At 37.9% G+C, this 25,089-nt stretch overlaps 2 protein-coding genes across 3 annotated transcripts; both read left to right on the forward strand.

Annotated features, from left to right (window-relative positions):
* Nucleotides 1-3,632: 3,632 nt before the first annotated feature.
* LOC143413342 (uncharacterized) lies at nt 3,633-7,863 on the forward strand. Its single transcript, XM_076876175.1, has 3 exons — nt 3,633-3,942; nt 4,371-6,731; nt 7,783-7,863. Exons 2-3 carry the CDS (start codon nt 5,178-5,180, stop codon nt 7,861-7,863), a joined length of 1,635 nt encoding a protein of 544 aa, XP_076732290.1. The 5' UTR covers nt 3,633-3,942; nt 4,371-5,177.
* Nucleotides 7,864-8,889: 1,026 nt separating this feature from the next.
* On the forward strand, nt 8,890-15,947 carry LOC143413357 (uncharacterized). Of its 2 annotated transcripts, XM_076876250.1 has the most exons (4): nt 8,890-12,410; nt 13,976-14,092; nt 14,209-14,312; nt 14,415-15,947. In XM_076876250.1, exons 1-2 carry the CDS (start codon nt 8,937-8,939, stop codon nt 13,994-13,996), a joined length of 3,495 nt encoding a protein of 1,164 aa, XP_076732365.1. In that variant the 5' UTR covers nt 8,890-8,936; the 3' UTR covers nt 13,997-14,092; nt 14,209-14,312; nt 14,415-15,947. The 2 variants fall into 2 exon arrangements, with proteins under 2 accessions (XP_076732365.1, XP_076732366.1); XM_076876251.1 differs by lacking the exons at nt 13,976-14,092; nt 14,209-14,312; nt 14,415-15,947 and having other exon boundaries at nt 8,890-12,007; nt 12,330-12,399.
* Nucleotides 15,948-25,089: the final 9,142 nt, after the last annotated feature.

Raw genomic sequence — 25,089 nt, forward strand, 5'->3', positions numbered from 1 at the left:
ATTATTATTATATTTTATCTATTCCGTACGTTTTTTGAAAGCCTACTCCTTCAAAACCGTTCAACTTAGAAAAACCATTCAAACATCGTTAGATTCCTATTATTTTGGACATGACTGCTTCTATTTTTCTCATTTTTAACATTTATATTTTTAATTTTATTCAACTTTATTCAACAAAAATTTCCCATGTATTTCAATGGGGAGACCCTTCAAATTCTCATTCAACTTACTCATTTTTAAACTCTTACTACTTCCACATACATTGACATAGAGCCACCATTCAAACTTTAAAACGAAGACAAGACATTCAACTATTCAACTTGTATTTATCTTTTCAATATCTATTATACTTTTTCTTCAGTTCCAGTTTAAGTTTCATGATGTTTTTTCAGCCGTTTCAGAGTTTATAATGGGTGTGTATGGGACGGAATGTTGGGGCTAGAGTGAGGCAGCTCAACTGCTAGAGTGAGAGGAGCAAAAAAATTAATCTTAAAATCTTTTTTAAAACTGCTGCTGTGTCCGCAGCGTTTGCTCTACAGGTATGATTTTACCCTCAAAACGTAGCCATGGCTGTCCTCTTTCATCCAATGTGTTTACTATTGTCCTAGGTGTTACGGTTCTCTCATAAATGTCACCAATGCACAGCCTCCTCCTTCCAACTCTTCCATAGACTCTAATGTTAAAATGGCTCAGAAGGTTCGTTTGAAAATCAGAAGAGCATGGTGTCTTTACACTGTCACCACGTCCATATAATAAACTCCACAGGCATGAAAACTGAGAATTAGGTAGACTAGACATTGCTGTCGCTCACGGTGAAAGAATTTCGTCAATACGACTTTTACTTTTCATTTGGGAGCGATTTGTTTCGGCCTGACTTTTCTGTTCATTTTAAGCAGCAAAAGTGAGGTGCATGTCTGTGTACGTGTGTATGGAGCCCTTGGGTGCAGTCACTATAGCAACCAGGCTCACACCTGCCTGCTTAACGAGCTCTCTCTCTCACTCTGCCAAGATTCATCTTAAACACTTCTCTTTCAACTGCTGCTGTGTCCACAGTGTTAAAGCCATCATTTTACCCTCAAAACGTCGCCATCGTTGTTCTTTTTCCAACATCTTGTCTTTCAAAGCTCAGAGATGTAAACTTTTTAAACTGTGTGGGTCCAAGTGGAGGGATCACATTTTAGTCATTCAGTGATTCAAAGAATATGACCTTTTAATATTCTTTCAGATGTTTTCTGACTCTAAATGTTCTTTTCTCATTTCTTAGGTTTTTCTAATTTACAATTAAAACATTTTCAGCTTTTTTCCAACTTCTTCTTCTGTGTAACCTTCAGCTTTTAGCAGTTCAGCACTGTTGTTTTCAGGTTAAATTCAGGTTGTTTTTTTTTTTTTTTTTATCTCATTCAAAATTTTTAACTCAAAATTCAGCAATTAATTCATTTCAGTCCATACATTCAGATTCAAGCATTCACACTGCAGTTTCTTCAGAAAATGCACTTTCTAGTTATTATTATTATTATATTTTATCTATTCCGTACGTTTTTTGTAATCCTACTCCTTCAAAACCGTTCAACTTAGAAAAACCATTCAAACACCGTTAGATTCCTATTCTTTTGGACAACACTGCTTCTATTTTTCATATTTTTAACATTTATATTTTTAATTTTATTCAACTTTATTCAACAAAAATTTCCCAAAATTTCCCATGTATTTCAATGGGGAGACCCTTCAAATTCTCATTCAACTTATTCATTTTTAAACTCTTACTACTTCCACATACATTGACATAGAGCCACCATTCAAACTTTAAAACGAAGACAAGACATTCAACTATTCAACTTGTATTTATCTTTTCAATATCTATTATACTTTTTCTTCAGTTCCAGTTTAAGTTTCATGATGTTTTTTCACCCGTTTCAAAATTTATAATGGGTGTGTATGGGACGGAATGTTGGGGCTAGAGTGAGACAGCTCAACTGCTAGAGTGAGAGGAGCAAAAAAATTAATCTTAAAATCTTTTTTAAAACTGCTGCTGTGTCCACAGCGTTTGCTCTACAGGTATGATTTTACCCTCAAAACGTAGCCATGGCTGTCCTCTTTCATCCAATGTGTTTACTATTGTCCTAGGTGTTACGGTTCTTTCATAAATGTCACCAATGCACAGCCTCCTCCTTCCAACTCTTCCATAGACTCTAATGTTAAAATGGCTCAGAAGGTTCGTTTGAAAATCAGAAGAGCATGGTGTCTTTACACTGTCACCACGTCCATATAATAAACTCCACAGGCATGAAAACTGAGAATTTGGTAGACTAGAAGCTGCTGTCGCTCACGGTGAAAGAATTTTGTCAATACGACTTGTACTTTTAATTTGGGAACGATTTGTTTCGGCCTGACTTTTCTGTTCATTTTAAGCAGCAAAAGTGAGGCGCATGTCTGTGTCGTGTGTATGGAGCCATTGTCACTATAGCAACCAGGCTCACACCTGCCTGCTTAACGAGCTCTCTCTCACTCTGCCAAGGTTAAACCTAAAAATGTTAGATTGTAGTAAGATTAACTTTTTCAAAAGTACAATAAGACAGATTTGACAGGGTTTTGCCACAGATTAATAGTTTGTCACTAGTTAGTATATGCCAACTAAGTAGAGCATTGTGATTGGCACAAAGGTTTTTCAGATCTGGGCAGTTGGAGTCAGTTGATGACTTCAAAATCATCCTTTCTGACTGGATAATTAAAGCTCTCAGCATCTATCGGTCTGTAGTTAATTTCCCCACCTTTTAACTAACGTTTCACTAACCTAATCTCATTTAATGTCTCTGTTTATAGTCTGTATAGTTTATCTCCCCACGAATATACTCAAAGTAGTCTTAAAATAAAACCCACAAAACAGTTCAAGATTTAATACTTTTTATTTGCTCATTTAATGTCAGTTGCCCTGTTTTTCTGTATGTCACTCATTCGCTTATACTTGGGCAAAAAGGACCAATTTTTACACTAGTATAGTGTATTTTTTCCCTCTATCTCTCTATGTCTGTCACACACAGAGACCAACACACAGACATGTATATGCTCATTATTGCTGTTCAAACTGATGGTCAAATTTCCAAGCACCACCTGAACGCCTCATCTGTTTTTAACCTATCACTGGACCAACTGTCGTCATTCCGCTTTGCTCTCTGCTGTGGTAAGTACAGTACACTCAGTACTGCAGTGTTTTATTTTTATGATGGAAAAAATACATGTTTGACATTTAAACTCACATATCAAGTCCAACAGAGTTAAAAACAATTCAAAGAAGAAAGAAAGAAAAAAGAATAACCTTCGCTATCATTTATATACGTTTATTACGTTTTGCTGTTAGCAGCAGTGCTAACGCTAGCTTCAATGCTAATGCTAGCAACAATGCTAACGCTAGCTATAGTGCTAACACTAGCCTTAGCAGTTGTTAACTGACAAAAATAATATTCCTGTGATATTTCTTGCCGGTCAGTGAGACAAAAGTAAGAAATTAGCTTTATTATTGCCATTGTGGCTCAGTTTTAACAGTAAGAGTGCTAGCGCTAGCAGCATTGCTAGCGCTAGCAGCATTGCTAACGCTAGCTGCAATGCTAATGCTAGCTGCAATGCTAACGCTAGCTGCAATGCTAACACTAACTGAAGTGCTAATGCTAGCCGGAATGCTAGCGCTAGCAGCAATGCTAAGGCTAGTAACAGTCTAACAGTAGCCTTACATAAGTGGCAATACTTCAGTTAACTAGTTTGAATTGTAAAATGACTGCTGTATCAGTTGGTGTGCTATATTACTCTATAATTACCCTGCTGACTAGAAGTTCAGTGTATCATGTCGTGTGGGCTTTGTATTTCTGTTAGTCTGATAACACTGTACAGACAACTAACGTATTATTTCTCGTTTCTTTCAGGAACCTGACTGACACTGTGCTTTGCCTGGTAGGTGTGCACATACTGTAAGAGAAGTAGACCAAAATAAAAAAATTATATGACTAATATAAGCTGTAAAGTGATGGGTTCAAACTTTGTGCTAGACCTTTTAAACACAATTTTATAATAAATACACATAAGTGCAGCTTAACAATTGGGCTAAAATATTTTTTTCGTACATTTTTGTAGTCACACTACATGTGATTAATTAATGATTCACTCAATCATATTTGTATTTAAAAATATTATTGCTGAATTTAATTAAATATTTATTCTTTTAAAAAGTGCCCAATTATGCAACTTTTTGCACATGGCAGCCGACAACAGTTTAGCTTGAATATTTGTTTTGTCCTTTTGCAGTAGTCACATTTAGTTCATACAATTACCATGTGATATAATTTTAATAAAATTATTTTTTTTTCTTGTTTTTTGTTCAGAGTGTGTAGAAGAAGAAGAACAAGGACCAGATCTCCAGTCTTCTCTCTCACATCCCAACCCCCCAACCCCTCTATCCTCTGTCCTGCTCCACCTATTGTCTCTGCCTTCTTTCCATCTGTATTTCACTCTGTGGTTTGTGAGAAATTTTGCCAAACCAACAATCCTTTTGCGGTTTGATTTAAAGCCGTGTCTCTCCTGCTCTGTCTGTTCTCTCTGCTAAATTTTCTCTCTACCTGTTTTTCACTCTTGGCTTGCTGCTGAAAAACGCCAAGCCAACAAAGCAATAAAGAGTGCATATTTTGCCTCAACCTATGAACAAACTGAACAAACAAAGAAAAATCTGCGGTTTGATTTAAAGCCGTGTCTCTCCTGCTCTGTCTGTTCTCACTGCTAAATTTTCTCTCTACCTGTTTTTCACTCTTGGCTTGCTGCTGAAAAACGCCAAGCCATTAAAGCAATAAAGAGTGCATATATTGCCTCTACCTGAGAACAAACTGAACAAAGAAAACTAATTCACGGTTTGATTGTGATTTCCCAGCCGTGTCTCTCCTGCTCTGCCTGTTCTCTCTTCTAAATTTTCTCTCTACCTGTTTTTCACTCTTGGCTTGCTGCTGAAAAATGCCAAGCCAATAAAGAGAGTGCATAATATTCTCTCAACTGAAGAACAAACTGTCAAACGAAAGACAACTGTTTAAGACAAATAAAAACTGAAATATAAAAACAAAGACAACATCTCCTGGTGTGTGCCACTCTTATCTTGTGAACATATTTTCTAAAGACTAAGAAACACTTGCAGGTGTGTGAAAATGCCAAGGAAGCAGAAAAAGTCACAAGCTGCAAAACAACGCTGGAAAAAGTTTCATGAGTTTCACAAAGTACCAACATGTGAACAAGCTGAGTTTGATTTTCCTCAGAGCTCTGCAGAAGACAGTGTGTCTACAAAGACCAATTCTGACAGTGTCAAACAGGCAGGTCAACATGTTCCTGCACATGTACAACAGGTATCTTATGCTGATGCTGTAAAGAGTGGACTGCAGCATAAAGTTAATGAACAACATGAGGTGTCAAGTGCCCCACAGGTGGGTTATGCTGACTTTTTGAAAAGAGGCTGTCACAGTGATGTGGCAGGACCATCTCATGCAGAAAGAGTGAACCTTGAAAACCAGCCCTCTGTTATACATGTCTGTGCATCTCGCAGCCAGGCTCATCCTAAATATGGAGACTCCAGAAACAAGCAGTGCACATGTAACTCACTCACATTTCTTGCTTTCCTTCATGAGAATGAAAACATGACTACAGCTGACCTTAATCTGGTCTTGGATAAAGGTGATGTGATGTACAAAGAGGCCAAGAAAAGATTTCCTAAAAATATTCATTTGGCAACCGATGAGCTGCCAGACAAAGTTGATGCTCGCTGGTCTATGTATGATGTCGACATGACACAGCCTTCCCGGTATGGGACATTTGAAGAACCTCCAGAGGAAGCAGTAGATACCTTTCTCAGCTTAGAAGCAGGACTGAGCTGCCTGTTGTCAGATGTGCAGTATGCCTTATTGATTATGAGTGGATTGTGTATCGCAGTGTTCAGATCCACATCAGGCAAATATGGTTTCTTTGATCCACACTCCAGAACACCCAGTGGTCTTCCTCTATTACTACAGTCACGTAATCGTGGTACAGCTGTGATGCTGAAATTCACACTCCTCAGTGACATGATTAAGAGGATCCAAGATTCTTATGAAATGATGGAGATATCACCCTCTTGTAACTATGAACTGAAGCCTGTGCAGTTCTACAGTATGAGCACAGTCAACCTGAGTGATACTATCACAGACACAGTCTGCAGACCAACAGCTGCCACTGCTGTGGCATCTACTCACTCTGATACAACTGTTGATGAAGCAAACTCCTCTACTCCAAGGAGAAACACAACGACTGATCTGACTGAGAACATCTTTTGTCAAATGTCCATTTGTACGCCACCGGTGAAACAAAAAGAAGTTCACGTGACTCAGTTCACATCATATGAAGATCAGAATGAACCTCCTAATATACCAACTGAAGAACTATGCAGTGAATTAAGTTTCCTTCCATCAAGTGATGCTTTTTCATGTCAATCAAATGCTGCCATAACAAATGTTGCTGCCTGTGACCTTTCTGATATAGTTTTACAAAAACTGAAAAAAGTTAATAAACAACAAAGGCACAAAATGAAAAGAAGATTAATGGCATCAGAGAAACCCAGAAATCAGAGAAAAGAAAACCAAAAAAGGAGAGAACAACAAAAGTATGCTTCAAATAAAGATTACAAAGAAAAGAAAAAATCTTGCGCAAGCGAGACATATAAAAACAATCCTGAAGTTAAACAAAAACAACAACAGTATATGAAAAGACGTTACTGTGAAAATGATGAATTCAGAAAGAAACAAAAACAATATGTTAAAAAACGTTTTTCTGAGAATGCTACAGTTAGAAAGAAACAACAACAATATATTAAAAGACGCTACTGTGAGAACGATGAATTCAGAAAGAAACAACAACAATATATTAAAAGACGCTACTGTGAGAACGATGAATTCAGAAAGAAACAACAACAATATATTAAAAGACGCTACTGTGAGAACGATGAATTCAGAAAGAAACAACAACAATATATTAAAAGACGCTACTGTGAGAACGATGAATTCAGAAAGAAACAACAACAATATATTAAAAGACGCTACTGTGACAATGCTGACTTTAGACAAAAACAAAAAAACTATATAACTAAAAGGTATCAAGAAAACCCTGAATTCAGAGAGAGACAGAGATCTCGAGTGACTCAGCGTTATGCACGTGACAATGCATTCAGAGTAAGACACAGACAACTAATGAAACAACTAATGCGAGACAGGTATCAAAGTAATCTTGCATTCAGGATTATGCACAACATGAGATGTGCAATGAAAATAAAAAGGAAATACAGATGGGTGAACAGACAAACCCAAGAGAGTGACAACAGTGTGATCAACGAGGCCATATCTGTGTTCAAATCACAAATCAAAGCTGGACCATCATACCCATGTACTGTATGCTTCAAGGCTTCATTTCCAAACCAAGTGCGACCCTGCACAAGGTCAAAGTATGTCAAAAACCCACATGTAGTTGCAACATGTTTGACAGGAAAGTTTGTTCATGTTTGTGATGAAAACTGCAGAAATGAGCAGTGCAAAGTGCCTGATGAGAGAAAGAGAGAGTGGATATGTCACACCTGCCACGATCATCTTAAAAATGGATCCATGCCAGCACTTGCTGTTGCCAATAAGTTGGATCTTGCTGATATTCCAGCTGAACTTTCTGATCTCAACATACTGGAGAGACATCTCATAGCCAAGTGCATACCATTTGCCAAGATCATTCCTCTTCCCAAAGGCAGACAAAGAGCAATTAGAGGAAATGTGGTCTGTGTCCCATCAGAGGTACAGGAAACTGTTGAAACACTACCTCGACTGAGAATTAATTCTCAGGTGATCAGAGTAAAATTGAAGAGACGCTTGTCTTACAAAGGTCATCAGCTGTTTCAGACTGTAAGCTGGTCTAAACTTGTGCAAGCACTGCATAAACTCAAGCAGATTCATCCACAGTATAAGGATGTGAGCATCAGAGATGATGCTGAGCTGTGTGATCCAACTCTTCCTGATGAAGATGATGAGGATGATGATGATGAAAACATGAATGAGGACGATTATGATGAGGCTGATTTAATGGAAATTGACAGCTGTGAGAAAAATGCACTGAGTGAAGCACAAAATATAAATGAACAGGACATTGACATGTTACCCTGTGATGGTGAACAATCGCATGAACAGATGAGAGATGATTCAGAGCAAGCAGATGGACTGACTAATGGTGGTTTTGCACTCGAGTCCTGTTTGCAGCCCCCTGATGTGGCTGAGGAGATATTATGTTTCAGTGAAGGAATCTACTCTGTTGCTCCTGCAGAGAGAAACAATCCAATAAGTTTTTTCAAAACACCTAAACTGGAGGCCATGGCCTTCCCTGTGCAGTTTCCTACAGGCCAAAACACACTTGATGAAAGAAGGCTGATCAAAGTATCCCCCAGTGGGTATTTCAAATCAAGACTTTTCTGCATTGATGATCGTTTTGCCAAAGACACAAACTATTTATTCTTTGCACAGTTTGTGACTGAAATACACTTGGCTACATCCAGCATGACAGTACAGTTAAGGAAGGCAAAGCCTCTGACCAGAGATGGTAGAAAAATAACCTCAGGCATGTTACAAGATAAACATGAGGTGGAGAAACTGGTGCGAAATAAAGATGCAGTGAGATTCATGCAGCCTCTGAGAGGAACCCCAGCCTATTGGGAGAAAACAACAAGAGATCTTTTTGCCATGATCAGACAGTTGGGAACTCCCACGTTCTTTTGCACATTTTCAGCTGCTGAAATGCGCTGGCCTGAAGTGATCGAGGCAATAACAAGGCAGCAAGGTGAACAAGTGAATTTTGAAGGACTCGACTGGTCAGCAAAGTGTGACATCCTGAGAAGCAATCCTGTCACAACAATGCGCATGTTTGACAAGAGAGTTGAAGCATTATTCAGAGATTTACTCTTATCTCCTGCAGAGCCACTTGGCAAAGTCATTGACTACTTTTACAGAGTTGAGTTTCAGCACAGAGGAAGCCCACACATACACTGCCTCCTGTGGGTAGAAGGTGCTCCTGTGTTTGAGGAGGATGATGAGCAAACTGTTCTTGATTTTATAAACAAATACATCACAGCTCAGCTGCCTGATCCACATAAACAACCTGAACTGTACAAAAAAGTAACAGAAGTGCAAAAACACAGTAAGAACCACACAAAGACGTGCTTTAGGAGTTTAAGCTCCGGGTGCCGTTTTGGTTTTCCCAAACCACCCTGCAATGAGACAATGATCACAAGACCCAGTGAGGATGATGCACTGGAAGTAGAAACGGCAAAGAACAAGCTCAGACCACTGAACCAGCTGCTGAATGAACCTGAAACTGCTTCCATGAGTTTAGAGCAGCTCTTGGAAAGATGCAAGTTGACACATGCAGAATATGAGAGATACCTGAATAAAATGAACATGAGGAGTACGATCATACTAAAGCGTGATCCAAAAGACTCTTGGATAAACGGCTATAATCCACATCTGCTTGAAGCCTGGAACAGTAATATCGACATAAGCTTTGTTTTAGATGCTTTTGGTGCTGCAAATTATTTAATGAAATATATATCAAAAAAAGAGGGCGGGCTATCTGAGTACCTGAAAACTGTCATTGAGAACTCCCATAAGGACAGTGTAAATGAGTGCGATGAAATGAGAGCCGTCATGCAGGCATATTCAAAGAAGCGAGAGATCAGTGCACAGGAGTGTGTTGCTCGTGCATGTGGTCTTCACATGAAGCAATGCTCACGTGCTGTAATATTCATTCCAACTGATGATAATCCTGTGAAAATGAGTCGTCCCCTGTCAGTTCTGGACAACACAACACCTGAGTCTTCCAATGTTTGGATGACATCTTTGAATGACAAATACAAAGCCAGACCTGAAACACCAGAGTATGAGGAGATGTGCATGGCAGACTTTGCTGCTACTTGCAGGATTGTCTATGGCCAACAGAAAAAAGGTAAAGATGTTTTGCCCCTTCTCAATGAGATGGGGTTTGTGCAAAGGCGCAAAAACAATAAGCCTGCTATCATCAGATTTCACCGCTGCTCACAAGAAAAACATCCAGAGCAATATTACGGAAGACTGCTTAAACTGTACCTTCCTCATCGTTCAGACCACGAACTGAAAACACCATCGTTGCCAACCTATCAGGCTTTCTATGGTGCTGGCTGTGTACAGCTACCAGGTACTGACCATCTTGAGTACGTGCAACACATTGTCAAAAGAAACAGAGAAAAATATGAGAAAAACAGTGAGGAGATCGAGAGCGCTGTTGAGGAATATGAGCAGAACAGAGGTGTGACTGACGAATGGTGTAATCTGGCACCTGAATCAGATCTCGTAAGGTTGCCACTTGTCGAACAAGAAAGAGAGCGAGACAATGAAAATGAACAGGAAGATGTGCCCGACTACAGCCGTCAGGCTGATGCTTCAACAGAAGTCAGAGCCATCAGGGAACCCCCTGCTATTGATCCCACATTGTTACGTCAGATGTTTCAGAATCTGAACAAGAAGCAAGCCTGCATATTTTATGCAGTTAGAGACTGGTGCATTAAAAGAGTCTGTGCTCTAAATCCAGAGCAGTTTTTCTTTTATATTAATGGTGGTGCTGGAACAGGAAAATCACATCTTATCAAATGCATCTACTCAGAAGCATCTAAGATACTGAGCAAAGTGCCCAGATATGCAGACGACGTTGACATATCAAAACCCACCGTCCTGTTAACTGCTTTCACTGGGACTGCAGCTTTTAACATTTCTGGAACAACACTGCATTCTCTTCTCAAGCTGCCTAGAAGCTTAAAACCTCCCATTCAGGGACTTGGCAATCAGCTGGATGAAGTCAGATCAGAACTTTTGAATGCTGAAATAATCGTCATTGACGAAGTGTCTATGGTGTCAAGACATCTGTTTGCATATGTAGATGCAAGACTCAAACAGATCAAAGGGACTCGGAGACCCTTTGGAGGCATGTCAGTCATTGCTGTCGGAGACTTCTATCAGCTACCCCCAGTGCGACAGTCTAAACCTCTCTGTGTGCACGACCCGTCTGAGATCGACCTGTGGCGGGAGCATTTTCAGATGATCACTCTGACTGAGATTATGCGTCAGAAAGATGATGTTGTCTTTGCTGAGATGCTGAACAGAATTCGTGTAAAAGGAAAGTTGGATGAGCTTTGCGAAGCAGATAGAAATTTGTTGTTACAGGCCATAACTGAACCAGCCCATTGTCCGACTGATGCATTGCACATTTTTGCAACTAATAAAGAAGTGGATGCACACAACTCTTCAACACTGGCTCTGCTCCACACTCATATCATTGACATCCATGCAGATGATTATAGAAAAGATCCTAGAACTGGCAGAATGGCACTTCAAGACAGACCATTGAAAGGAGGTAAAAACGAGTTACCAGACACACTGAAAGTTGCAGAAGGAGCTCGTGTCATGCTCACCAGAAACATTGACATACAAAATGGTTTGGTTAATGGAGCTTTTGGAATACTACTTAGAGTAGTTTACTCTGAAAATGACCAACACATCATCAAGCTTGGACTTAAAATGGATAATGAGACATCTGGAAAGAATAACCGCACACCAGCAGACGATATGGTGTACATTGAGAGAGCAGAGGAGAATCTGAAGCAGAAAGGAGTGGTACGAAGACAGTTCCCAGTGAAGCTGGCCTTTGCATGTACAATACATAAGGTACAGGGTATGACAACTACATCAGCTGTTGTCTCTCTTAAGAGCATTTTTGAGCCCGGCATGGCCTACGTAGCTGTCAGTAGAGTGACGTCTCTCAGTGGACTGTATCTTCTTGATATGGAGGAGAAAAAAATATTCACCAACCCAGAAATCACTGCAGCGCTTGAGAACATGAGACAAGCCAACCTTGATGACATGATGCCTCTTCTACACGTGAGGCAAACACTGAGCAGGTCAGAGGTTTTCACCATTGTTCATCATAATACAGAGGGACTGCCAGCTCACATTAATGACATCAAAAGTCACCATGAATTGTGTCTAGCAGATGTTTTGTGCCTAACAGAAACACACCTGCGGGGCTCTTTTGTCGCAGAGAGTCTCCACTTGGAAAATTACAATTTGTTCAAACGCAACAGACACCTGTCCTACACAAACTTTCCCCAGATGGCAAACAGAAGTGGTGGTGGAGTTGCTGTTTATGTGAAAAGTGACATTCAAGTGCATGAAAAACAGTACATCCATAATGTAACTGACCTTGAATTTCTGGCTTTAAAGGTTGAAGCACCAGTCAGTGCTCTGATTGCAGTTGTATACAGACCTCCAGACTACACTCTGAGGCCATTCCTGAAAAACCTGGTAAGCCTATTAGACTCATTGGAGATCATGGACTGTCATCCCATCATAGTTTGTGGTGATTTTAATGAGAATGTTTTATCCAGTGCAAACAAACTAATCCTGGAGCTGTTTGAGTCTAGGGGATACGCACAGGTCATCACTGCCCCTACCACAGAGAAGAACACACTGCTTGACCTAATTTTCATTTCTCAGTCAGATCGATGTCTCCATTCTGGAGTCATGAAGACATACCATAGTTACCATGACCCAGTATACTGTGTATTGTCCTGTGATGATTCATGATCTAGATCTTTGAATACAGTAAGTAATATCTATATTTTTGAATGACTTAAGAAAGTAGAGCGATATTTAAAAGTTGACGCCCTGCATTGCAGTATAATGTTTGAATTGTTTACATAAAATACAATTACATGAATTAAGTAATGATATCAGTAAAAGATGACAATTTTATTTATTACAGAAAATCTAAAATTCACTAACAGTAACCTATAAATGTCAGAAAAATCAAATATAGCAGTTTGAAACGAACAGTGTAGGCATATCCTCTCTGCAGCCAGGCTTCAACATCCTGCCAGGCTGCCCCAGTCTCACTGTGGCTGGGAGGGAGGGAGGGTGGACCAGAGGATTGCCTACACAACACATAAATGTTCAACAGCTTCTTCATTGTTTCTGAGAGAACAATAATGACTAAAGGTTGCTTTTTAAAAAAACAAACAAACAAACAAACAAACCTAATTACAGCAATAATGACAGTTAAGCCACTTTATGTGTGCCTCTATTTTGAAATAATATTTACAAAAATATTATTATTTTGGTTTGTTATAAACTTTAAACTTTTTCAAAAGTACACAATTATATTTTTGGACAAATTTTTCTATGAAACATAAATTTTTATGAGCTTTTATCATGTTTCTGGCCAGTGCAATCATCAGGGTGGGTCTGGGTTGATAACTGCACATTTCTGGCCAGAAATGTTTCAGCAGTGTTACATATGTAGTGCATATGTTACACTTGCTTTCTGTTACCAGCTGATACCCTACATTTGTATAGACATTTGATGGTGTGAGGTTGGGGAGTTGAGTGGGAGGGGGGGGGGGGGGGGGGGGAGGGTACGGTGGGAGTCGAGGGGGGGGGGGTTTCCTTTCCTGTTAGGTTTCCTTTGTTTTTCTTTTTTTTTCTTTTTAAGAGAGACACAGTCCTCCTGTGTCTTCTCCAAGCTTCACATGTAAAATCCAACAATGTGAAGCACATAGCAGCCAGAAACTGTAATGCCACAGATCAGAGAAACTTCATCATCACCATCTTCATCGCCATACGATCAGAGCGTGAGACTTCACATCTGGAGCACAGGAGAGATTCTGTGATAAGTCTTCCTTCTAGCTTGTCCCACAAGCAGTCGGTGAGATTTACTCACAACAAAAAGGGTTAATGACATTATTTCCATGAAAACATGTATTCATTCTTTGTGAAGTGTTTAAATTGTGTTTTCACTTGACCTTAGGAGTGTTAGAGTGTATTGTAATGTCTGTACTCAGGTGTTTCCCTCTGTGATCCATCCCCTTCAGAGCCGAGACACTCAGGACTGAACAGACTGCACAGTTTCTGTGACTGAGCCTCCAAAACACCTTCTTTGAAACCACTCATGATAGAAGGGCTTCATATTTGCAGCAGCACTACTACAGGTATTCAGTTTATTACAGGATGTGTTTGTTTCTTAGGACCAGCTCTGAGTGCACACTACCTAATATATACACCTTTCTGTTTATTACAAACCAACTACTCTGGATCATACGGCCAGTTGGCAGGAATGTTGCTGCAGGAAAACATCCCTGGAGATCACCATCATTGTCAGACTGACTGTGCCTCCTCTGTGCAGTGTCAAGATCCTCCCTAAATGAGTGTGTAAGTTAACATTTTCATTATTTTATTCCCTTTGACAAGACAAGTATCACTGATATTTACATTTACAACTACATATTCCTGTTTTCTGCTCTTCTTTTAAAGTCCTCAGCTATCCTGCTTCTGTGCTGCTTGCCACACATCAAACACTGGCCGGATGACAGGGAGGATCCACTCTGAAGTCACTGGACATGATGAGGATCATATGGGACTTCATAGTTTCACAGAAACGTTGTGCTCTGTGATTACAGGTTTTAAATGGACATAATGACTGCCTCTCTCTGATCAACAGGCTAAAGGATTGTTGTCATTGTTAGTGCTCTGTACAATGTATGCTTATTTAGTATTTCATCACAGAGCAAACCTTTTTTTCTTTAACATATTTTTATTTTTTTATTTGTGGGGATAGGTTAATTGATTAATCCAAATTGTCACTAGGTGTGAATGTGCGAGTGAATGTGAGTGTGAATGGTTGTCTGTCCCTGTGTGTTGGCCCTGTGACAGACTGGCGACCTGTCCAGGGTGTACCCTGCCTTTCGCCCTATGACAGCTGGGATAGGCTCCAGCGCCCCCCGCGACCCTGGAAAGGATAAGCGGAAGCGAATGGATGGATGGATGGATATTTTTATTTTGTTCTAATGTTGAATTAACTGTGGGGATTTTTTTTAAGTGGGCACTCGGGATGTCATATGACCAGAAATGTGGTAACTGGAATTCAACAGTATGGAAGAAAAAATCTGCTAAGAACAAAACACACACAAAACCCCCCAAGAAAATTCAAATTCATTCCATGTAATCCAATCTAAAACATTTTAAACTGCTGAACAGCAACACAAACAGCGTTAAAAAACAGTGTTAACAGAATGATTATGATGATTTTGTACCAAAGTTTCAGGTCACATGGCACACCTAGTGTGTAGTGTGGGGTATCAGCTGGTAAGTATAGGTTTTTTTTTTCATATTTGTGTCCTTAGAGTTCAGATAGATAAAGCCTTGTGTATAATAATTAGTCATAATCACAACTCAAAGTCAGGGACTAACTAATTTTGGGACTTTGTGTCTGAGCCCAGGTTAAAACAATGTGTAAAAAAGCATTTAGTGGCATGGCTGAACAATGCTGTATTGATACTTATTTATCCATGTTCACAAAAAGGACTAATGTGTTTATTTGATTATTTGCATGTGTTAAACTGTGTCACCACCTTACGCTTTCATTTGACTTTACTCAAAAATCTCTATACAGTTCTCTTTTACCACTGTGTGGACTCTGTTTACATTAAAACATAAAGAAGAATGAGTAATAAAAAGATGTGTAGACAGATTAAGTAGGACGATAGAAACAGCTGTTTAGCCATGTTCTAAGAAACCAACACAATTTAAAGGTTCAGGATTGTGGTTTTAAAAGTTGAATTTTCATGTATTTCATATCTTGCTTATTATTTTTTATTTAGTTATTTAATTTAGTTATTTTTATTTATTCTACTAGTCCTTTTCAGAAAGAAGCTGTAAAATATGACTTAAGATTTTTATGTTATTTTCTATGACATACAAAATAAATTGATGTATGTAATACTATTAAACATGATATACACATGTGTATATGTCTGAAAAACATTATGCTGTATATTAAAGTTTGTATTTTCTCCAGAATTTTTGTTCAACTCTAAATTTTCTTTTGTCATTACTCATCTTTTTATTATTTACATTTTAAACATGTTTAGCTTTTTTCCAACTTCTTCTGTGTGAACATCAGCTTTCAAAAGTTCTGCACTTTTGTTTTCAGGTGAAAATTTCTGTATTTTCCAGCTCATTCGGAATTTTTAACTTAACATTCAGCAATTAATTCATTTCAGTGCATACATTCAGATTCAAGCATTCACACTGCAGTTTCTTCAGAAAATGCACTTTCTAGTTATTATTATTATTATATTTTATCTATTCCGTACGTTTTTTGTAATCCTACTCCTTCAAAACCGTTCAACTTAGAAAAACCATTCAAACACCGTTAGATTCCTATTCTTTTGGACAACACTGCTTCTATTTTTCATATTTTTAACATTTATATTTTTAATTTTATTCAACTTTATTCAACAAAAATTTCCCAAAATTTCCCATGTATTTCAATGGGGAGACCCTTAAAATTCTCATTCAACTTATTCATTTTTAAACTCTTACTACTTCCACATACATTGACATAGAGCCACCATTCAAACTTTAAAACGAAGACAAGACATTCAACTATTCAACTTGTATTTATCTTTTCAATATCTATTATACTTTTTCTTCAGTTCCAGTTTAAGTTTCATGATGTTTTTTCAGCCGTTTCAGAGTTTATAATGGGTGTGTATGGGACGGAATGTTGGGGCTAGAGTGAGACAGCTCAACTGCTAGAGTGAGAGGAGCAAAAAAAATAATCTTAAAATCTTTTTTAAAACTGCTGCTGTGTCCACAGCGTTTGCTCTACAGGTATGATTTTACCCTCAAAACGTAGCCATCGCTGTCCTCTTTCATCCAATGTGTTTACTATTGTCCTAGGTGTTATGGTTCTTTCATAAATGTCACCAATGCACAGCCTCCTCCCTCCAACTCTTCCATAGACTCCAATGTTAAAATGTCTCAGAAGGTTGGTTTGAAAATCAGAAGAGCATGGTGTCTTTACACTGTCACCACGTCCATATAATAAACTCCACAGGCATGAAAACTGAGAATTCAGTAGACTAGACATTGCTGCCGCTCACGGTGAAAGAATTTTGTCAATACGACTTTTACTTTTCATTTGGGAACGATTTGTTTCGGCCTGACTTTTCTGTTCATTTTAAGCAGCAAAAGTGAGGCGCATGTCTGTGTACGTGTGTATGGAGCCATTGGGTGCGGTCACTATAGCAACCAGGCTCACACCTGCCTGCTTAACGACCTCTGCCTGCCACTGTATCAAGATTCATCTTAAACACTTCTCTTTCAACTGCTGCTGTGTCCACAGTGTTACAGCCATCATTTTACCCTCAAATTGTCGCCATTATTGTTCTCTTTCCAACACCGTATCTTTCAAAGCTCAGGCATTTAAACTTTTTAAACTGTGTGGATCAAAGTGGAGGGATCACATTTGAGTCATTCAGTGATTCAAAGAATATGACCTTTTAATATTCCTTCAGATGTTTTCTTTTTTGTTTTTAGTCTAAATTACTTTTCTCATTTCTTAGATTTTTCTCATTTACATTTAAAACATTTTCAGTTTTTTTCCAACTCCTCCTTCTGTGTAACCTTCAGCTATTAGCAGTTCAGCACCTTTGTTTTCAGGTTAAATTGGGTTTTTTTTTGGTTTTTTTTTTTTTATCTCATTCAATATTTTTAACTCAAAATTCAGCAATTAATTCATTTCAGTGCATACATTCAGATTCAAGCATTCACACTGCAGTTTCTTCAGAAAATGCACTTTCTAGTTATTATTATTATTATATTTTATTTTTCCGTACGTTTTTTGTAAGCCTACTCCTTCAAAACCGTTCAACTTAGAAAAACCATTCAAACACCGTTAGATTCCTATTCTTTTGGACAACACTGCTTCTATTTTTCATATTTTTAACATTTATATTTTTAATTTTATTCAACTTTATTCAACAAAAATTTATAATGTATTTCAATGGGGAGACCCTTCAAATCCTCATTCAACTTACTCATTTTTAAACTCTTACTACTTCCACATACATTGACATAGAGCCACCATTCAAACTTTAAAACGAAGACAAGACATTCAACTATTCAACTTGTATTTATCTTTTCAATATCTATTATACTTTTTCTTCAGTTCCAGTTTAAGTTTCATGATGTTTTTTCACCCGTTTCAGAGTTTATAATGGGTGTGTATGGGACGGAATGTTGGGGCTAGAGTGAGGCAGCTCAACTGCTAGAGTGAGAGGAGCAAAAAAATTAATCTTAAAATATTTTTTAAAACTGCTGCTGTGTCCGCAGCGTTTGCTCTACAGGTATGATTTTACCCTCAAAACGTAGCCATGGCTGTCCTCTTTCATCCAATGTGTTTACTATTGTACTAGGTGTTATGGTTCTTTCATAAATGTCACCAATGCACAGCCTCCTCCCTCCAACTCTTCCATAGACTCTAATGTTAAAATGGCTCAGAAGGTTCGTTTGAAAATCAGAAGAGCATGGTGTCTTTCCACTGTCACCACGTCCATATAATAAGCTCCACAGGCATGAAAACTGAGAATTAGGTAGACTAGACATTGCTGTCGCTCACGGTGAAAGAATTTTGTCAATACGACTTGTACTTTTCATTTGGGAGCAATTTGTTTGGGCCTGACTTTTCTGTTCATTTTAAGCAGCAAAAGTGAGGCGCATGTCTGTGTACGTGTGTATGGAGCCATTGGGTGCGGTCACTATAGCAACCAGGCTCACACCTGCCTGCTTAACGAGCTCTGCCTGCCACTGTACCAAGATTCATCTTAAGCACTTCTCTTTCAACTGCTGCTGTGTCCACAGTGTTACAGCCATCATTTTACCCTCAAATTGTCGCCATTATTGTTCTCTTTCCAACACCGTATCTTTCAAAGCTCAGGCATTTAAACTTTTTAAACTGTGTGGATCAAAGTGGAGGGATCACATTTTAGTCATTCAGTGATTCAAAGAATATGACCTTTTAATATTCATTCAGATGTTTTCTGACTCTAAATGTTCTTTTCTCATTTCTTAGGGTTTTCTAATTTACATTTAAAACATTTTCAGTTTTTTTCCAACTCCTTCTTCTGTGTAACCTTCAGCTTTTAGCAGTTCAGCACCTTTGTTTTCAGGTTAAATTCGTTTTTTTTTTTTTTTTTATCTCATTCAATATTTTTAACTCAAAATTCAGCAATTAATTCATTTCAGTGCATACATTCAGATTCAAGCATTCACACTGCAGTTTCTTCAGAAAATGCACTTTCTAGTTAGTGTGAATGCTTGAAAAGCATTCACAGTATTGTTCTTCTAATCTTTATTAGTGTGAATGCTTGAAAAGCATTCACAGTATTGTTCTTCTAATCTTTATTATTATTATTATTATTATTATATTTTATTTTTCCGTACGTTTTTTCAAAGCCTACTCCTTCAAAACCGTTCAACTTAGAAAAACCATTCAAACATCGTTAGATTCCTATTATTTTGGACATGACTGCTTCTAATTTTCTCATTTTTAACATTTATATTTTTAATTTTATTCAACTTTATTCAACAAAAATTTCCCATGTATTTCAATGGGGAGACCCTTCAAATTCTCATTCAACTTACTCATTTTTAAACTCTTACTACTTCCACATACATTGACATAGAGCCACCATTCAAACTTTAAAACGAAGACAAGACATTCAACTATTCAACTTGTATTTATCTTTTCAATATCTATTATACTTTTTCTTCAGTTCCAGTTTAAGTTTCATGATGTTTTTTCACCCGTTTCAGAGTTTATAATGGGTGTGTATGGGACGGAATGTTGGGGCTAGAGTGAGGCAGCTCAACTGCTAGAGTGAGAGGAGCAAAAAAATTAATCTTAAAATCTTTTTTAAAACTGCTGCTGTGTCCGCAGCGTTTGCTCTACAGGTATGATTTTACCCTCAAAACGTAGCCATCGCTGTCCTCTTTCATCCAATGTGTTTACTATTGTCCTAGGTGTTATGGTTCTTTCGTAAATGTCACCAATGCACAGCCTCCTCCCTCCAACTCTTCCATAGACTCTAATGTTAAAATGGCTCAGAAGGTTCGTTTGAAAATCAGAAGAGCATGGTGTCTTTCCACTGTCACCACGTCCATATAATAAGCTCCACAGGCATGAAAACTGAGAATTAGGTAGACTAGACATGGCTGTCGCTCACGGTGAAAGAATTTTGTCAGTACGACATGTACTTTTCATTTGGGAACGATTTGTTTTGGCCTGACTTTTCTGTTCATTTTAAGCAGCAAAAGTGAGGTGCATGTCTGTGTCGTGTGTATGGAGCCATTGGGTGCGGTCACTATAGCAACCAGGCTCACACCTGCCTGCTTAACGAGCTCTGCCTGCCACTCTGCCAAGATTCATCTTAAACACTTCTCTTTCAACTGCTGCTGTGTCCACAGTGTTAAAGCCATCATTTTACCCTCAAAACGTCGCCATCGTTGTTCTTTTTCCAACATCTTGTCTTTCAAAGCTCAGACATTTAAACTTTTTAAACTGTGTGGATCCAAGTGGAGGGATCACATTTTAGTCATTCAGTGATTCAAAGAATATGACCTTTTAATATTCTTTCAGATGTTTTCTGACTCTAAATGTTCTTTTCTCATTTCTTAGGTTTTTCTAATTTACAATTAAAACATTTTCAGCTTTTTTCCAACTTCTTCTTCTGTGTAACCTTCAGCTTTTAGCAGTTCTGCACTTTTGTTTTCAGGTTAAATTCGGGTTTTTTTTTTAATCTCATTCAAAATTTTTAACTTAAATTCAGTAATTATTTCATTTCAATGCATACATTCAGATTCAAGCATTCACACTGCAGTTTCTTCAGAAAATGCACTTTCTAGTTATTAGTGTGAATGCTTGAAAAGCATTCACAGTATTGTTCTTCTAATCTTTATTATTATATTTTCTTATTCCGTACGTTTTTTGAAAGCCTACTCCTTCAAAACCGTTCAACTTAGAAAAACCATTCAAACATCGTTAGATTCCTATTATTTTGGACATGACTGCTTCTATTTTTCTCATTTTTAACATTTATATTTTTAATTTTATTCAACTTTATTCAACAAAAATTTCCCATGTATTTCAATGGGGAGACCCTTCAAATTCTCATTCAACTTACTCATTTTTAAACTCTTACTACTTCCACATACATTGACATAGAGCCACCATTCAAACTTTAAAACGAAGACAAGACATTCAACTATTCAACTTGTATTTATCTTTTCAATATCTATTATACTTTTTCTTCAGTTCCAGTTTAAGTTTCATGATGTTTTTTCACCCGTTTCAGAGTTTATAATGGGTGTGTATGGGACGGAATGTTGGGGCTAGAGTGAGGCAGCTCAACTGCTAGAGTGAGAGGAGCAAAAAAATTAATCTTAAAATCTTTTTTAAAACTGCTGCTGTGTCCGCAGCGTTTGCTCTACAGGTATGATTTTACCCTCAAAACGTAGCCATGGCTGTCCTCTTTCATCCAATGTGTTTACTATTGTACTAGGTGTTATGGTTCTTTCATAAATGTCACCAATGCACAGCCTCCTCCCTCCAACTCTTCCATAGACTCTAATGTTAAAATGGCTCAGAAGGTTCGTTTGAAAATCAGAAGAGCATGGTGTCTTTCCACTGTCACCACGTCCATATAATAAGCTCCACAGGCATGAAAACTGAGAATTAGGTAGACTAGACATTGCTGTCGCTCACGGTGAAAGAATTTTGTCAATACGACTTTTACTTTTCATTTGGGAACGATTTGTTTCGGCCTGACTTTTCTGTTCATTTTAAGCAGCAAAAGTGAGGTGCATGTCTGTGTGCGTGTGTATGGAGCCATTGGGTGCGGTCACTATAGCAACCAGGCTCACACCTGCCTGCTTAACGAGCTCTCTCTGCCACTCTGCCAAAATTCATCTTAAACACTTCTCTTTCAACTGCTGCTGTGTCCACAGTGTTAAAGCCATCATTTTACCCTCAAAACGTCGCCATCGTTGTTCTTTTTCCCACATTTTGTCTTTCAAAGCTCAGAGATGTAAACTTTTTAAACTGTGTGGGTCCAAGTGGAGGGATCACATTTTAGTCATTCAGTGATTCAAAGAATATGACCTTTTAATATTCATTCAGATGTTTTCTGACTCTAAATGTTCTTTTCTCATTTCTTAGGTTTTTCTAATTTACAATTAAAACATTTTCAGCTTTTTTCCAACTTCTTCTTCTGTGTAACCTTCAGCTTTTAGCAGTTCAGCACTGTTGTTTTCAGGTTAAATTCAGGTTGTTTATTTTTTTTTTTTTATCTCATTCAAAATTTTTAACTCAAAATTCAGCAATTAATTCATTTCAGTCCATACATTCAGATTCAAGCATTCACACTGCAGTTTCTTCAGAAAATGCACTTTCTAGTTATATTTTATTATTTTTCCGTACGTTTTTTGAAAGCCTACTCCTTCAAAACCGTTCAACTTAGAAAAACCATTCAAACACCGTTAGATTCCTATTCTTTTGGACAACACTGCTTCTATTTTTCATATTTTTAACATTTATATTTTTAATTTTATTCAACTTTATTCAACAAAAATTTATAATGTATTTCAATGGGGAGACCCTTCAAATCCTCATTCAACTTACTCATTTTTAAACTCTTACTACTTCCACATACATTGACATAGAGCCACCATTCAAACTTTAAAACGAAGACAAGACATTCAACTATTCAACTTGTATTTATCTTTTCAATATCTATTATACTTTTTCTTCAGTTCCAGTTTAAGTTTCATGATGTTTTTTCACCCGTTTCAAAGTTTATAATGGGTGTGTATGGGACGGAATGTTGGGGCTAGAGTGAGGCAGCTCAACTGCTAGAGTGAGAGGAGCAAAAAAATTAATCTTAAAATCTTTTTTAAAACTGCTGCTGTGTCCGCAGCGTTTGCTCTACAGGTATGATTTTACCCTCAAAACGTAGCCATGGCTGTCCTCTTTCATCCAATGTGTTTACTATTGTCCTAGGTGTTATGGTTCTTTCATAAATGCCACCAATGCACAGCCTCCTCCCTCCAACTCTTCCATAGACTCTAATGTTAAAATGGCTCAGAAGGTTCGTTTGAAAATCAGAAGAGCATGGTGCCTTTCCACTGTCACCACGTCCATATAATAAGCTCCACAGGCATGAAAACTGAGAATTAGGTAGACTAGACATTGCTGTCGCTCACGGTGAAAGAATTTCGTCAATACGACTTTTACTTTTCATTTGGGAACGATTTGTTTCGGCCTGACTTTTCTGTTCATTTTAAGCAGCAAAAGTGAGGCGCATGTCTGTGTACGTGTGTATGGAGCCATTGGGTGCGGTCACTATAGCAACCAGGCTCACACCTGCCTGCTTAACGAGCTCTGCCTGCCACTGTACCAAGATTCATCTTAAGCACTTCTCTTTCAACTGCTGCTGTGTCCACAGTGTTACAGCCATCATTTTACCCTCAAATTGTCGCCATTATTGTTCTCTTTCCAACACCGTATCTTTCAAAGCTCAGGCATTTAAACTTTTTAAACTGTGTGGATCAAAGTGGAGGGATCACATTTGAGTCATTCAGTGATTCAAAGAATATGACCTTTTAATATTCATTCAGATGTTTTCTGACTCTAAATGTTCTTTTCTCATTTCTTAGGGTTTTCTAATTTACATTTAAAACATTTTCAGTTTTTTTCCAACTCCTTCTTCTGTGTAACCTTCAGCTTTTAGCAGTTCAGCACCTTTGTTTTCAGGTTAAATTAGTTTTTTTTTTGTTTTTTTTTAATCTCATTCAACATTTTTAACTTAAAATTCAGCAATTAATTAATTTCAGTGCATACATTCAGATTCAAGCATTCACACTGCAGTTTCTTCAGAAAATGCACTTTCTAGTTAGTGTGAATGCTTGAAAAGCATTCACAGTATTGTTCTTCTAATCTTTATTATTATATTTTCTTTTTCCGTACGTTTTTTGAAAGCCTACTCCTTCAAAACCGTTCAACTTAGAAAAACCATTCAAACATCGTTAGATTCCTATTATTTTGGACATGACTGCTTCTATTTTTCTCATTTTTAACATTTATATTTTTAATTTTATTCAACTTTATTCAACAAAAATTTCCCATGTATTTCAATGGGGAGACCCTTCAAATTCTCATTCAACTTACTCATTTTTAAACTCTTACTACTTCCACATACATTGACATAGAGCCACCATTCAAACTTTATAACGAAGACAAGACATTCAACTATTCAACTTGTATTTATCTTTTCAATATCTATTATACTTTTTCTTCAGTTCCAGTTTAAGTTTCATGATGTTTTTTCACCCGTTTCAAAATTTATAATGGGTGTGTATGGGACGGAATGTTGGGGCTAGAGTGAGGCAGCTCAACTGCTAGAGTGAGAGGAGCAAAAAAATTAATCTTAAAATCTTTTTTAAAACTGCTGCTGTGTCCACAGCGTTTGCTCTACAGCCGCCATTTTACCCTCAAAACGTAGCCATCGCTGTCCTCTTTCATCCAATGTGTTTACTATTGTCATAGGTGTTATGGTTCTTTCATAAATGTCACCAATGCACAGCCTCCTCCCTCCAACTCTTCCATAGACTCTAATGTTAAAATGGCTCAGAAGGTTCGTTTGAAAATCAGAAGAGCATGGTGTCTTTCCACTGTCACCACGTCCATATAATAAGCTCCACAGGCATGAAAACTGAGAATTAGGTAGACTAGACATTGCTGTCGCTCACGGTGAAAGAATTTTGTCAATACGACTTTTACTTTTCATTTGGGAGCGATTTGTTTCGGCCTGACTTTTCTGTTCATTTTAAGCAGCAAAAGTGAGGTGCATGTCTGTGTACGTGTGTATGGAGCCCTTGGGTGCAGTCACTATAGCAACCAGGCTCACACCTGCCTGCTTAACGAGCTCTCTCTCTCACTCTGCCAAGATTCAACTTAAACACTTCTCTTTCAACTGCTGCTGTCTCCACAGTGTTACAGCCATCATTTTACCCTCAAAGCATCGCCATCGTTGTTCTCTTTCCAACATCTTGTCTTTCAAAGCTCAGAGATGTAAACTTTTTAAACTGT

This window comes from Maylandia zebra, linkage group LG17 (assembly GCF_041146795.1).
Source record: "Maylandia zebra isolate NMK-2024a linkage group LG17, Mzebra_GT3a, whole genome shotgun sequence".
Lineage (NCBI taxonomy): Eukaryota > Metazoa > Chordata > Actinopteri > Cichliformes > Cichlidae > Maylandia > Maylandia zebra.